Source organism: Colius striatus, chromosome 7, assembly GCF_028858725.1.
Source record: "Colius striatus isolate bColStr4 chromosome 7, bColStr4.1.hap1, whole genome shotgun sequence".
Taxonomy (NCBI): Eukaryota; Metazoa; Chordata; class Aves; order Coliiformes; family Coliidae; genus Colius; species Colius striatus.
In genome coordinates this window covers 16,947,685-16,964,397 of record NC_084765.1, presented here as the reverse complement: position 1 = coordinate 16,964,397, position 16,713 = coordinate 16,947,685, and the positions used below count along the sequence as shown (strand labels likewise).

The following is a 16,713-nucleotide window of genomic DNA, read 5'->3' as shown; positions in this document are numbered from 1 at the left end:
GCTTCAGAGATAACAGATAATGCCAATTACTGCACAGGGCAGTGGTGACATTGAGAGGAAATCCCCTGCGGTGATGAGCAGCAAGATGATTATTTCATTTTATTTTTATTTTGGTTGGGTTTCATTTTGTGGTTTTTCTCCCGAGCATGCACAAGAGGGGTTAAGGCAGGTTCTTTATGAATATTGATAAATGACAATTATGAGGGCCCCTTCTCCTTTCATTGCCTGGGGCTGTGCTCGCTTGAGTACGCACAGGCTCTTGCTGAAGACTGTCTGCGTGTGCATGCGTAGGCACTGGGGTGTGTGACTGAGGGGCTGAGGCAATGAATAAGAGCTTTGTTTGACTTTGCCTTGTGTTCTTCCTGTCAGTGCAGAGCTGGAGGGGGAAGGCTCCTCATAAAATAATGCTTCAAGATTTCACAGCAGTAGCTCCAAAACCCCTGGTATATTCCTGCAGGCAGGATCTGCAGAGCACTGTCAGTGAAGGAAGCATGCATTTAGGGAGAAATCTTGGGTGTCTTGAGAAACAGAGAAAGCCGAGGAATGCCAGGTGCCATGTTCTGTCAGATAGTGCCACCCTCCTGTGACTCCTACTCTGCCTCACTGCATTTATAAGGAGCATGCTGTGGTGTTCTGCAGAGAGAGTCTGTCAGACACTTAAGACTGCAGCAGCTGGACACCTGGAAATCATGACTCAAGGCCTCCAAATGTGAAACTAGTCTAGAAGTTGAGGAGTTTAATGAAGTTTGTTTCTGGTTTGGTTTCATTTTTTTTCCTAGTTCTTGAGTCTTTAGGTTTTCACGTTTTCTTTCAGACCATCAGAAGTGAGAAAGGTATATTTTTTTCCCACATTGAGAGCTGAGATTCACCAATCATTGCCTGAATCCAGGAGTTTCAGATCTGTGATTGAGCCGTTCTCTAAAACAGTGACAAATTTTCAGATTTCTCTTGTACAGGGAACCAGAGAAAACTCGCTAAGTACATCAGCTGCAAAGTTACCAGCTCAGCTAAAGTCAGAGAACTTGTATTTTTTTAAGTTTCTTGCTTTACATAAGCCACTGGAAACTCAAAAAATGGCATAGTCTTATTGTAAGCATAACCAGGTAACATCCTCTGGCAAGTACAGAAGTGGGAATCTGACCTGACACTCTGTTCATGAGTATATGTTTTGGGGTGAGATTGGTAGAGAGAAGCCGTATATTTTAATAGATCAATGGAAATAATTGTTAAAAAGCAAGCAAGGCTTCAGGCATATTGTGATGGTTTAGCCCTGGCTGGGTACCAGGTGCTCACCAAGTTGCAATATAACTCTCCCTCCTAAACTGGACAGGGTAGAGAGAAATATAACAAGCAGTTTGTGAGTTGAGATAAGGACAGAAAGATCACTCAGCAATTAGTGTCACAGGCAAAACAGACTCAACTTGGAGAGAAAAAGGTTTGATTTATTAATGAACTATAAGAACAGGGAGATGAGAAATAAAACCAAATCTTAAAACACCTCCGCCCACCCCTCCCTCTCCCCAGGACTCTCCTTCCTTCCCCCCCAGCAATGCAGGGAATGCGGGATGGGGGTTATGGTCAGTTCATTACAGATGGACTTTGCCGCTGCTTCTTCTCAGCGGAGGCCTCCTCATACTTCCCACTGCTACACCGTGGGGTCCTTCCCATGGGATACAATTCCTCAAGAACTGCTCCATGATGGGGCATCCCATGGGGGCAGCTCCTCACACCCTGCCTCTACATGAGTCATCCACCAGGAGAACAGTCCTTCAGGCATCTGAAGGTGCTGCTCCAGCCTGAGTCCCTCACAGAATCACAAGTCCTGACAGCAAACCTGCTCTGGCATGGGCTTCTCACTCTCCATGAGCTCCCAGATCCTGCCAGGAGCTTGCTCCAATGTGGGCCTCCCACGGAGTCACAGCCTCCTGCAGGCATGCATCTGCATGAGGTCCTCCACAGGCTGTGAGTGGATCTCTGCTCCCCAGTAGCCTCCACGGACTGCAGGGGCACAGCTGCCTCACCATGATCGGATCACAGGGGAATCTTTCAGGGCCTAAGCACCTCCCCCCACTCCTTCTCCACTGACCTTGGTGTCTGTGGAGATGTCTCACATTTTCACTCCCTGTTGCTGTTGCAGTTTAACAACTGTGCAGCAACTTCTTCTTAAATATGTTATTCACAGAGGCATTACGTCCATCACTAATTGGCCAGGCCTGGGTCAGGTGTGGGGCCCATCTTAGAATTGACTGTCCCTAGACCTATCAGCTACAGGGGAAGCTTCTGGCAGATCTTTGTTTAAAGAAGGCATTCCTTTAGCCCCACCGCCACCAAAAACCTCACCCAGGAAAAACCACCATACATACAAACTTTTCTCTGGGCCTCCTGATATGTTTTTACTAACTATAACTATATTTACTTGTTCTGCAGAATTCTGTGAAAACTTACTATATTTGAGCATAGCAACCATGGCTCTAAACTAAGATTCTTCTGTAAGTAGATACAAGTTACACATTTGGATCGGATTTGCAGAAGCAAGAGAAAATAAGATGAAAGAATCTTCTGCACAAGAAAATTAAAAATATTGCTTCTCATACTATTAATTATTACTGATAAAAACCATCACATCAGACACTTCTAAGAGGCATACTGCAGAACAATTATTCTGCGGTCTGGCCCTTCTGGGAGTTTGGGGTCAGTAAGAAAAGCATTTGCAAAGTAGCCAACAATTTGATTAGTACAAATGACCTGCAACTACTCCAATTAGGAGGTTTCTTGGGTTAGAAATCTGTGACCTACAACGAGTTGTCATAGAAACTGATATGAATGTTTCAGCTCAAAAATCACTTAAAAATAATGGGTTAGTTTGTCATCTCATGCCGACTGATATAGCTCTTTTGAATCCAAGATCTGGAGTCTGTCCTAACACCAAAAATCTCTGCCAGCCCTCTGTGACAGAGACAGAGTGTTTTATTTCTCTTTTTTTTTTTTTTTAATGTATGCTGCAATTGCCTGCAGTACAGATACAGGCATATTCCCAGAGCAGGAAAACGGACTAGAAAGGCAACGGAGGGAGCTAGAGGAGCTATCTGAGTAGCATCCCTGGGAGTGACCAGCAAGCAAGCATGGCCAGTGTGTAAGTGGGAAGCTGACACGTGGTAACACGAATGCGTGCCTTTCATTTTCTATGCAACAGCTCCAAGAACTGTGTCCATTTCCATGGGACAACTTTTTTTCAGACCTCTCTCTGTATCCCTTATCAGCTGCAAAGGAATTGCAAAGCCTTTGTTGCAATCGGTAGAAAAAAGACCTGGAGAGTCTGACAGTGTCTACTTCCCCTGTCATGGCTTGTTTAATGGCTCCCTTTCACTCGCATGCTCTCATCTCAAAAGCCTGCCATATGCAGGCTCCTGGTACCAACTTCTTGCTCCATTGTCTTGATTGAGGACCTCTGGGAATCTGTGGACAGTCTGGATCAAGCTTACACTGACTTCTTCTGCAGTCTTGCATTTCTGTTTTATATTCTTTATTAGCATACACAGGATTCAATAGGAGAGTTTACTGTATTTGTCAGTAAGAATCTGATTTCTTCTCATTTTTTCACCCACGTGATAAAGCCTCTACAGCTTTAGAGCCTGTAGAACAACAAAAGGGTAACAAGTCCTCTATTCACCTGCAAAGAGAGGAGTTGATGCGGTCATATAAGACATGAAGAGCCAGAGAGATCAGCTGGAATGGGACCAAATTAAATGCATTTACTCTGCAATGTTCCATTAATGCCAAGTAATTACCACATACAGTTGGATTTTTGTTTTGTTTTGTTTCACTTTGGCATAGGAGAATTCTTTCCAAATATGAATGCATGAGGCTGTCCAGGCTGCTGGGCTCTTAGGTAAATTATAACAAGCCTTCCCTACTCCCATATGCTACTCTCCCTTCCTTCTGGCATTTAAAAAGCTGGCAATACAAAGATGGGAAATGTAAATGCAGAGAGAGGAAGTCTCATTCCCATTGGCAGTGATGCTGGTTCTGCCACTCTGGTGCACACTCATGAACAGACTTCTATCCCCATGATGCTACCCCAGCAAATTCAAAGTGGTCCAAAGATGGATAGCAGAAAACTTTCATTGGGGCATAAAATTCTCTTGTGATAGAATGTAAAAGTGCTGCCCAATCCCACTGGCACTCTGATTTCTCAGAGGAGCATTGCCACAATATGAAAAACAAAAAAAATATCCAGGCTGCTGTGAAATTCCTGTGCTAACCACCCATGCTGGGCACTGGGGATCGTGTTGAAAGAGGGATGGAGAAGGGTCAGAGAGATGCAAAACTGCTGTATGAAAATTCTTGTCTTTTAGGGCTCAGTCAGCAATAAATGTAGTGATTCTCAACAAAATCCACACTCTCTTCTCTGCTCAGTGACCTATTGGGAAGAGCTGATATTTTTTCTTGGTCTTACTTTGGTGTCTGGATAAAATGAACGTCCATGTCCCAACAAGGCTTTCAAAATGTTCTCTGGGAGGAGGGTCAGGATCTCTGCCTAAAGATCACCATCAGCCCATGTAGCATGAGAAGCATTGCACAGCACAAGCACAAGCTCACAAGTTTCTTAGTAAGCACAATAAGCACAAGCTTACTCCACATTTGGAATTTAGGTGGTGGAACCCTTCATCCTCTTTCTCTTTTTCTCAAAAAAAACCCTGAATTTATTTACCACTTTATAGGAACCTCATTTTCCTACTTGAACCTCCCTAAAAACCCAGGCCTAAAACTGTCTGTGTTGTTGATCCCAGCTGAGAGGAAGACAAGGTGAAATGGAGAGGAGAATCCTTTTCACTAGTGAACACTGTGGCCATTTTCAAAGGTGTTGTCCCTTTCAGTGCCTCTCAGTGCCCTGGGAGTAGTGCTGGTTCAAGGTTCACGTATGTTCTGCTCCAGCCAGGCCTGTAGCAGGTCTGCTAAGGCTGGTAGCTTTGAGGTGTGGAAGGGGAGCATTTTTGCATTTCACGTAGCTTCACTATTTCCCTCAAGTATAAGGTAAGATGTAGTGAGAATGCATCCAGGCTGGAGAAACACATGTGGATGTCCTGTGCTCAGGTCATGCTTTGCCATGATCATTCACAGAACCACAGAATCTTATGGATTAGAAGGGACCTTAAGAGATCATCCAGTCCAATCCCCTTGCAAAAGCAGGTCCACCCAGATCAGGTCACACAGGAACATGTCCAGGTGGGTTTTGAAGACCTCCAGAGAAGGAGACTCCACACCCTTCCTGGGCAGCCTGTGCCAGGGCTCCCTCACCTGAACAGTAAAGTAGGTTTTTCTTGTGTTTAAATGGAACTTTTTTTGTTCCAGCTTCATCCCATCACCCCTTGTCCTGTCACTAGATACAATAGAAAAAAGTGAGGCCCCAACCTCCTGACACCCACCATGTATATACTTGTAAATATTAAATGAGATCCCCCCTCAGTCTTCTCCAGACTAAACAGCCCCAGTTCCGGCAGCCTTTCCTCATATGAAAGATGTTCCAGTCCCCTGATCATCTTGGTGGCCCTGTGCTGGACTCTCTCTAGAAGTTCTCTGTTCCTCTTGAGCTGGGGAGCCCAGAACTGGACACAGGACTCCAGACGAGGTCTCACCAGGGCAGAGTAGAGGGGAGAGAACCTCCCTCAACCCACTGGCCACATTCTTTGTATACGAAATCAAGTAAATGTAATAGTTGTACAAAAGTAGTTGAGTACTAAGAAACAGGCATGAGTGCACTGTGATGGCAGCTGTGGGTGACGGAGACTAATAAATTAGTCAATACATGATCCTTTTGATCTAAAGCAGGAGTTACTATCCCGAAAATTGTGGCTGCCTGACTCTTCCCATGTTGGCAAATCATAAGAAAATCAAATTTTGATGGAAAAGAGGGAATCCTCTCTCTTCTTTCCCACTACTAGCACCCTCAGTTGTAAGCAGTGCTGGGTTGAAGAGGATTCTCCATCAGAGCTAATTACCCAAAATTATTTCAAAGCCATATGCATATGTAAGCAACTCCCAATAGGGCCTTTCAGCAGTAGCATTTAAAAACAGGGATGCTTTTTTCTCTAGATACCACTCATTTTGTTACCTGTTCTTGGCAATGTATTGATGGGTACCTTAAGGAGCCTCCTACCTTAAGGAGCTGACATATGAGGGAGTATATCAGCCCTACATCCAAGCTGAAATTCTCCTCCTACATGTTTCCCTCAGTCTGTCCCTCAAATTGTGCTGGTGTCACTGGAAGCTGAAGATGTTCATTTCCTCCTAGGGCACTGCAGGCTCAAGCCTTGCATACATCAGGAGTGGCCATCTGGGGTACTGTCTAGAGAACTGTGAAGACTGGATCTTGGATATGTGTGTTCATCTGCATCAGATAGGAGAAAAAATGAAATCAAAATACAAAAAGTTGGATGCTGTGCTGGATAAAGAACAAGTTTTGGAGTGGGAACACTGTTGTGGATAATTTAACTCATGTTTTGATCCTCTCTTTACAGCCACAGGGACTTAAAACCAGAAAACCTACTGCTGGATGAAAAGAACAACATCCGGATAGCAGACTTTGGGATGGCATCACTGCAGGTTGGGGACAGCTTACTAGAAACCAGTTGTGGGTGAGTGTCTTGGAAGATATTGCAAAAATCAGTGGCAGATTTCCAGATATAAAAGTTGTCTCTAGTAACAGAGTTTCCATAAAGCCTGAAATTGTGTATTGTTGTTTCCCAGAAAAATAATAAATTGATGTGATGCACATCGTGTATAAGATAGATAAAAGAAGGGGTTTTTAATGCTTTACAGTGAAAGCCAGACCTCTGTAGGTGTCACGTATGCACATAAAAATCAAAGTTTTCAGGTTTGGATTCATCTGCATAGACCAGCTTGTATTTGCTTTCATTGGCTATGTACATCTTGAGAACCGAAAGCAGTGCTGTTGGCTGCTTTCAGAAGAAGCTTTAAAAGTATTAAGGGGTTAAAAAAAAATTCTAGGTGTTCTGAAATGGAATTTGCATGCCTTGATTAGGCTGCCTGCTTGCAGCTCTTCCTGTTCATGGTCCACACTGCTTAGTGTCAGCTCAAATTCAGGACTGACAGGGACGCAGCAAGGTCCTTTGCAATTGCGAGCAGGGCGTGAATACAAATACAAAGGAGTCTGCTTGGAAGACTATTGCGGGGGTAATCTAAAAACATTTTCATGGCAATTTAGTTGCCAGCAAAAACTTTCTAGGAATTTCCAAAAGGAGCCAGCAGTAAGCCCAACAACTAAACAGAGCCCGGGTGGCTGGCCAGCGGCTGGCCATGCTCTCCCCATCGCCACTGGGGCACTGCCGGACCGTGCTCACCCCCACCTCCCGCTCCCCAAGGCGATGGCAGTGTGCCATAGGGGCTGTCACAGCGAGCTGTGTCAGCTTCGAGCTGTGTCTGAATCTGTTATAAAAGCGACTTCAGCAGCTGGAGTTGCAATCCACATCAAGCAGATTTCCCTGGTCTCCTGTACAGATGTACCCTTCCCGGCCTTTGGTGCTGCCAATCTGCTGACTCCAGCCCCCTGCAGGCCCGTCCTCCAGTGGTTCAGTCCACCTTTTGTCAGTCTGTGCTCTGAGCCAGGGCAGTTTGGGGTGAACAGGAACCATCCTGGTTCCCTGTACAGCCACTGCCTCTCGGTTCTGAGTTGCACAGCTCCACTTTCCAAGTCACCCATAATGGACAGCGGAATTATTTGAAGTTCGTGATGTGATCAAATGCTGGTTGATGGGTACACTGAGACCCACCCATTCCTTTCTGTCCAAGTCAAGATTTGACTTCTTAACGGCACAGATGAAAAACCAGGAGCTCTGTGTCTGCACATCTGTTGCTCACAGCTGCTTTTAAACCTCCCCTCTAGATTAGCAGATTAAGTCCTCCCTGCAGTTACTACTAAGCTTCTGTAGGTAAAATTTTCCTGCTTCCTTCAATGAAAAAAAACCCAAGAGGAAGCGTAAAAATCAACCCAGTCTCACATTACCCTGTAGGATTTTTCAGACTCATTGGGAACTTCTCAATAGAGTTCCTGTTCTTATTGGCACCAGGCTCTGCCATCCAGGTCTAGAGTCTCAAAGAGAGATCTCATTTCTGTAAGCTATACTGGAATTCAAACCTCCATCCTTCAAGCAGATCCAGCCCCTACATTGCAGCTTTAAAATGTGTTAATAAAGAAATCAATGGAACGGAAGAGACGTGCCTGTAATAAACAGAACACAGCAGTAATGCTATGATCTCCTGCCTTGCAGATGCATTTTAAGTGTGGTGCCAATCACTAGGCCTCCATGTGAGCTATTACACCACTTCATTAATTCTGCTGGCATGGAGCCCAGCATGGCTGATACTGGTGTCTTGTGATCTCTCTGGTTTGGAGGGTGAAGGGAGGGAGGGAGGAAGGAAGGAAGGAAGGAAGGAAGGAAGGAAGGAAGGAAGGAAGGAAGGAAGGAAGGAAGGAAGGAAGGAAGGAGGGAAGGAATGTGCAACAATATGACACCCTGTTCACAAAGAAGGGTGATCCAGTTATGACTCCCTTTCCCTTGGAGCACACACAGTAACCAGCGTCAGACCTTTTCAAGACAACAGTTTTACCTACCCTTGTAGTTGATACTTTCAGCCAGCATGAAAAGGAGCAAAACAGAGCGAATCATGACTGATACCGAGCTTTAATGAGATGCTCCTCCATGCACCTAGAAGTTCATTTCCAGAATGGTTTTATCTGTGCTGTGAACACTGATAATGAGATGAAACTGTAACATTTCCATTGGCAGTCACGCAAAGAGTCTCCAGGTATTTCTGTCAGTCAGAGTGGGAGGATCAGATGGGCTTGAGTTGCGTGCTGCAGCTAACTTTGTCAGTACAGCAGAGCTGTTAGAGTGCAGTAAAAAATCCTTTGCTGTCAAAAGTGAACTGTGAAGTGAGTCCAAAGTTTGTGTAGGCTTTAGGTCACCACAGAGTCTTGACTGGCCTCATGAAAATAAGCATGTTGCCTAAAGTATGTTATATTACAAACCTCAGCCAGTGTTTTCTGGGAGCTGTTTGTTAGATCTGAACAGTTTTCTGTAGCCCTGGAGACTACCTGGACAAAACAATAACAGTTAATTCAGTTATGTTTGTGTCGGAGAGGGAGATAAGGACGGACTTGCTGTTTCATTGGTATAATTTGTCACTGATTGACTGCAAACTGGGACTTGATTTTAATGAGTGTTCATTACTAGAAAAGTCTGTCACACAAATCTTGTATATACACAGCACAGAGGAATAAGTTGTAGTTTTAAACATATGTCTTTAGACCTGTGAGAGGAAGAGGAGCTGTGTGTAGGATCTGCAGAAATAATCCTGCTTACTGCATGTCCAGAAAAGGGCAATAAAGTTGATGAAGTGTCTGGAGCACAAGTCCTGGGAGGAACAGCTAAGGAAACTGGGGGCATTCAGCCTGGAGAACAGGAGACTGAGGTGAGACCTCCTCCCTCTCTACAGTTACCTAGCAGGAGGTTGTAGTAAGGTGGGGATCAGTCTCTTCTCCCAACTTACAAGAATAGGACAGGAGGAAATGGCCTCAAGTTTCACCAGGGGAGCTTTAGATTGGAGATTAGGAAAAGTTTCTTCCTGAAAAGTGTTGTCAAGCCTTGGCCCAGGCTGCCCAGGACCATGATGGAGTCCCTGGAAGGGACTGGAGATATTTAAAAGCTGCATAGATGTGTTACTGGGGGATATGGTTTAGTCACAGCCACGACAGTGCTGGGGTAATGGTTGAACTCAATGAGCTTAAAGGTCTTCAACCTAGACAATTCTGTTATTCTATGATTCTAACCTACAGAAATTGCAGATCAAGGCAATCTCAGGGAGACATGGTCCTTGAAATATCAAATTAACAGTCTCTGCATTCTTCCAGGACCAGGGGATGTCTGTGAGCAAAAAGCAGACAAGGAAGAAAGCAGAAGATGTGGTAGGATGCTGCTTCTGTTATTTTAGATCTCTTTATCTGTTCTTCCTCTTTACCCATCCAGGCAGTAGCATGCAGAGACATTCCCCTGTCTCTTTTCACAGGGATTCTTCCCAGCATGCTGCCTCACTGTTTCAGAATGGTAGATGTTGTCCAATCCATCATGAAATGTCACTAGGCAAGAAGAATGAATGCTTTAAGGTTAAACCTCAGGATTGAGACCCATGTGATCTGAGCTTCATTCGCATCTCTCCTGAAGACATTTAAGATAGTCTTGGACAAGATACATACCTTTCTCTGCTTCAGTTCTCCATGTAAGCAAGGCACTGCAGTGCTCCATTTGCTCTGAACATAAGTTGCAGTCGTCTCTATAGAAGTCTTGGAAAAGTAGGAGGGTTGAGGCATTCCCTAGACCTTGTTTTCTTTTCTTGAACTAAGAGGGCTTAAAAGGCTAACATGAAGGATTGAAAGACTGTACAATTGAATTACAATTCTTGGGAGTTCTTAAAGATCCTTCCTAATGCCCTATTGCTCCTTACAGAAACCTGGCAAAGTAAACTTTTGGCATCTCTTCACTACTCTTCATTTCACTCATCACAGCTTTGAAACAGAGTCCTACTGGGTGGAGATTGCAACAGGCTACCAGGTGACCAAGGGCCCACAGGAGTTCTGGCCTCTGTACTGCCTGCCTCCAAATCTCTCTGTCCCAACCAAAAGCCAGGACAGAGCTGCCATGTAAATGTAGCTCTCTCCAGCACCAGACACAATCTCTGCAGAGGCAATTGGTATGGAGACTGACAGCAGTGTGTACCAGGGCTCCCTAACCTGAACAGCAAATAAGTTTCAACTCATGTTCAAATAGAATTTCCTGTGTTCCAGCCTGTGCCCATTAACCCCTGTTCCATCACTGGGTGCTACAGAAAAAGACACTGGCCCCATCTTCTCGACACCTGCTCTTTAAGTATTTATAAGTGTTGATGAAGTCCCTTTTGTCTCCTCTTCTCTAGGCTAAATAGTCCCAGTTCCCACAGCCTTTCCTCATGAGAGACACTCCAGTCCCTTCATCATCTTGTTAGCCCTCCACTGGACTCTCTCCAGCAGTTCCCTGCCCCTCTTGAGCTGAGGAGCCCAGAACTGGACACAGGACTCCAGATGAGGCCTCACCAGGGCAGAGTAGAGAGGGGAGAACCTCCATCAACCTGCTGGCCACACTCTTCTTGATGCATCCCAGGATGCCATTGGCCTTCTTGGCCAGGAGGGCACACTGCTGGTTCATGTTTAGTTTGCTGCCCACCAGCACTCCCAGGTCACTCTCCATGGAGCTGCTCTCCAGCAGGTCAATCCACAGCCTGTACTGTTGCATGGGGTTGTTCTTCCTGATGTATGGGACTCTCCACTTGTCCTTGTTGAATGTCATGAGGTTTCTCTCTGCTCAACTCTAAAGCCAGTCAAGATCTCACCAAATGGCAGCACAGCATCAGCCACTCTTCCTAGTTTGATGTCATCAGCAAACTTTTCAGACCCATGGATTGCCTGGTTCTACTAAAAAAAAACCCAAAACCACGCATATTGTCGTTCGGGCTGATTTCTGGCTCAGGGTATTTATGACCAATGCACTGTGCGTTTGTTAGAAATGCTGGCAGAGACCATCCAGCTCCTGATTCCCCTGCATCTGTATTTGGTGTATCAGCACATCTGTGATGAGCAGGTCATTCAGAACAGTGACATTCAGTTGCCAGGCACCTCAGAGTCCAGGTATCATTTCTGATTTTAATGACATGATGCTACACATATTCTTTCCCCATTATGATAAATGTGTATGTGCTACCTAAAATATATGCAAGTGTCCTACATCCAGTTATTGTTAGAGTAGCAAATTTAGGCTTTTAAAATTGGAAATGCCAGAAGTAGTACTTTTTAACCCATCTCATCAAGAGCTTCCATTCTCAGCACTCTGTTCCCGTCTCCTGCCCTGATTTGCACTCCAGTCTTACTGACTTCTCACAGTCATTCCTGCTCCATATTTGGCCCTAGATCCCAAGTCTTTTCCCCTAGGTTCCAGATCTAGTTTGTCCTACCTGGTTGTCCATTGCTCCCAGCCCTAGATGTGTTTCACATTGGTTTTGCACTTACTTTGTTTTAACATTGTGATGACCCCAGCCACAGCAGCTCATAGTATCAGCTTCAGGTAGAAAAATTGTTCCGTGAAGTGTTACCAGTACAGAATTTTCATTTGACACTCTAGAGGATTTCTGATAGTAAATGAAAACTGCAATTTTCTTGTGGTAATCTGAGTAAATTTTTTTAGAATATGCTAATATTCAAGTTTTTCCCTTGCAGTTGAGGATATTGGAAAATTTCCTTTTTTTTATGGGAAAAAAAGCATTGAGTTTAGGTTAGACTTAGTGGAAATGCAACAAGCGTACACACACAGAGAGATTAAACCAGTCTGAGGCAGATGAAAAGCAAAGAAAATTGTTAAGTTGTTAGAGTGATGGTAAGTCATAAGCAACTTAAAATGAGGATTATAAAGGGGAAATACCAGACAACCTTCTTAACAACTATGAAATACCATTAATGCCAGCCTCACTTATAATACATAGGTATGTAAAAGAGCTTTAAATCTTGCAAAATCAAGCACTGAGAATTTAAGATGTGCTATTCTTCAGAGTGGCAGTATAATATGAACTTAGCCTGTGCACATTAGGATACGGCCATTAGTTACAAGCTTGTACAGGTTTTTTCCAACAAATCTCTGCCTCATTTGGTGTTTGGATGGTGTGAGATTTGTGAATAAACAGCTATTTAATGTTTTCATTTTCCTCATCATTCATTTTATGGATGCATTCATAATTTCTGCTGACTACAATCAAGCCTTGCTATGAATGCCAGGTAGGATACTGTAGTATCTTAGCTTTACATATACATTATACTGTTTTCATATTATCTTTGCCACATTGATCTGGTTATCCCCATTCATATGAGGACACATGATTTGTAAAATGAAACTCAAAATCATCAACTAGTTTTGAGTGTGCAGGTGGATACTGTGGGGCCTAATATCTCAAAATACTCAATGCTTGATACCAGTGCTTTATTCGGAGAGCAGAGCTGCTGCTCCACCTGCTTATAAACACTGTAAAACAAACTTCAGATGTGTTACACTGTGAATTCAGAAAATGAGGAACCTGCAACTTATAATCACCTGTGAACATCTCAATTTAAGAAACCTGTTCATTTTTTTTCACTGTGGCAGGGGTAGAGAGAGAGTGTGATTCTTCAGTATGTCAATCAGCTGCCTCTGTCACAAGCTTGCCCTTCATCACACTAAACTTCCCTGGTTTTGCTACAGACTTTCCAACTTCAGTTAGAAGTAAAACAGAAGTGTTGGGGACAGCAATGCATCTGCCACCCCACCGTGACACCACAGAGTACACTATAGCCTCTTCAAGCTTTAATTTAGCAAATCATAGAATCATTTTGCAAATGTTATTCCATTTTCATACAGGGGTCTGTTTCATTTTTTTAAATTAAGGTTTCTTAAAGGTTCCAAGTCTCAATAATTTTAACTGATATATTAATTAATGAACTGATTTGCAGATTTTAAAATATATAATTGTGCTTGAGGAGTAAAGAGCTCTAAGTTGGATGAAGGCTAGATGCTGAGTTTTTCTCAGATAAAGCTAAATGACTGAGCTGAAATTTTAGTGGCAGAATAGCACTCAGCACTAACTATAGCTACTCCCTTAATGAAAGCCTTACCTACTGCTACTGCTTACACTGCAGCCTTAACTACCCACCACTACCGGAACCTTTTCTTCAGTCTCTCCCCATCTTATGTTTCTGTGTGATCTGTGGCTGTCACTTTCTCTACTCAGGATGCTTTAATGCATGTCCTTCTCCTGAAGAATTCCCTTTATCTGCTTTGCTACTGCTCTGGCATTCCTCTTCATCTCAGCCCTTTGCTCCACAGCATGTGGTGAAAGCAGAGGAAGCCCTTTGCACTAGGTGGGTAGCTTCTGTTTCTGAAAGCCAGCTTGGTGATGGTGATGAGGTGGGGGAAAGAAGTGACTCTTAGCACCCAGCAACAGCAAAACCAGCTAGACCTGAAAGGACTTCAATGCACCTGGACAACTTGCTGTGTCAAGGTAACTTCCTGTATAAAAAAGCAGAGAAGAGACTTCTTGTTCCTCCCTCTCTGCAGAAACACTGCCTCCAGCTGTGAGGCCTAAAGAAGGGCCCTCAAAGAAGCTTTTCTTTTTCTTCTATCTTAAGGCATGGGACCAAAGGACCCAGACATGGACATGGGATTTGTCACATTGTGGAGCAGGATCACACAGCTTTCCTTGTGCTTCTTGATTAACCAACTGCTTCACTGGAAAAGCAGTTACCGTGTATTCTCAGATAAAGCATACGTGGGCAGTCATTTCAAGTGTGCACAGTGCAGGTCTCTCTTACCTACATAATGAGACCTGTAGGTCACAAGCACATCACATCTGGACTGAAGATACGGACCTGGTTGTCTCAGATCTACTGCAACTGTGCTGTATCTTAATGTACACCAATTTAGAACTACTTTTCTAGTTTCTTAGATGAAATTGAGGCTAGATAACATCAAGGATATACACATATCTTTCTGAATGTCTGACTTATCTGTCCAGAGCTGTCCTGGATTTTCACCATTGTCCTCTGTCTTATTTCCTAAATAGTCCCATGTAAATGCTTTGCTAAGGTTCCCCGTGATCCGTAAGATTACTGTGTCCTAGAGTCATAGCTGTAAGTGACCGTTCAGAGAGCCCTTCCTGCCCCAGGCAGACTAGCCTGGGAAAACCCACATCACCCTTGAAACAAACACTGCCAACATCGATGCTATTTTTGCAACAGATTTTTTTATTTTTGCCTGCTACCCGCAGGCAGCAACTGCTTCTTGATCTTGCTGAGCGATATACTTGTTTGTTATCAAGGGCACATTGTGGCTTTTGCTGCAAAGACATGTAGCTGAAGGATGAGGAGACAGCCTAGGGGAAAAGGCAGGGAATGTTGCTCTTGACACATATATATTGAATAATTAGTGATAAGAGCCAAAGAAATATTCATGACTCTGTAGAAAGATAAATAGATTTTTGATTAAATTTGAGTTTTCTCTTTAAAGCAGTTGAAGTTGCTCTGTGATTGGCACCATAGAAATGAGTTTTCTATGGATTCTGGCTGGCGGGAGGATCCCTTTCATAGCTGTTAGCCAAGATAATGATGTAGTTATCTAGCTAGTGTGTGCTGGCAAGAATTCAGAATGCTTATGCCAGAAACCTGCACTCTCTGGGCAGTTGCAATGCAGCTGTTGAATGATCAAATCAATCCAACTTGTTCAAAGGATTTATTATAGCATTTTCTCCACTCATTCTCCTAGATTTTAGGAGAATTCCAGTGGTGCCTTGAAAGACACCTAAGCAGATTCCACTGCACTCCAGCTGACCTCAGAAAGGTAAATGCCTTAAGAGAGTTTATTAGTGGGACACATGAGTACTTACCTATCTTAGGTTCTTTGCAACACTTAGGTTCTTTTCTTCAAGGATGTTAACATAGGAAGCTGACACAGTGGTTGCATTGCTCAGCATCCACAGTTAAGAGTTCTGAAATCTTTGCTGGTGTTATCATATATAAATAAAAAAGAGCACTCTGCAAATTGAGATACTCTCCCAGTGCACCCCAGATGGCATGGCCACCCAAAAAGTATTGTGCTGAAGGATGAAGCTGAACTGTCCCCGATACAGTGCAGGATTTGTGAGGTCTGCCTTAGGTTTCTAGCTCATCACAGACATCATCTGTAGAAGCTATTTAATTAACTGTGTCTCCAAGTGACTCACTTTCTGTAGGAAAGGCAATGGTAGCATTGGACCTGGCAAAAGCTAAAATAGATACAAGACTGAGAAACTCAGACACACTGACAGGAGCTGAACAGTTACCTAGATTATGTCTTCACTCCTTTGTTACCCCATTGATGTTTTCCAAGAAAGCTAATGTGACATGTTATATGGAACATATTAGAACTGGTCTTTCTATTGTGAGGTGACTAAACTGAGTGCCTGTCCATGATCTGATGTAGTTTCTGTACTCTTTTTGGTATCACGGGGTTTTTTTTCCAAATTATAGTTGCATTCCTATCTTCTCTAGAGCTCCAATACTACCCTCTTTCTCTTTTCTGTTTGAGCAGTCTAGCACTGGTGGCAGGTGGCTGTGCTTGTCCAGTCTTGGATTGCAGTCTCAATTTTGGTGCTGCTCCTTAATTCTGATTTGTGTGTGTCTTAAGGATGGCCTGTACACTGTATCCTATTTTCATGATATCAAAAAAAGACACCACTGTTAGTCAGCCATTTTCACAAGAATAATTTTACTTGTCTTATAAAAGCTTGTAAAATCATACATTAGTCCAGTAATGTGACAGTAATGTGGTTAAGGCTCTGGGGTACTAAAAAGAACAGATGTGGGGTAGCTGTTGGATTGCTAAAAGGAAGCAAACTCACAGGGAACGATATACGTTTGAAGTCTGGGAAGATGTACATAGCATTAAACAATCCAATGTCTCACTCTGGCCCCACTTTCTGTCCAGCAGTGGCCAGCAATATGCTGCAAGTCCCCCAAATCAGCCCCCACTTAGTCAAGTAGCAACAATTTTATTAGCATTACTGACTGCTTTGGCTTTATTTCATTGTTGTTGTCATCATGCTCTTTGT

The 16,713-nt window shown here is 43.6% G+C and overlaps 1 protein-coding gene across 3 annotated transcripts in view; it reads left to right on the top strand.

Moving 5' to 3' along the window:
- The window catches only part of BRSK2 (BR serine/threonine kinase 2), a 321,793-nt gene that overhangs the window by 232,717 nt on the left and 72,363 nt on the right, over positions 1–16,713 (top strand). For all 3 annotated transcript variants that reach the window (XM_061999607.1, XM_061999606.1, XM_061999605.1), the window contains exon 5: positions 6,519–6,635. In XM_061999607.1, the coding sequence (XP_061855591.1) occupies positions 6,519–6,635 (117 nt within the window). The remainder of the gene's footprint in view (positions 1–6,518; positions 6,636–16,713) is intronic.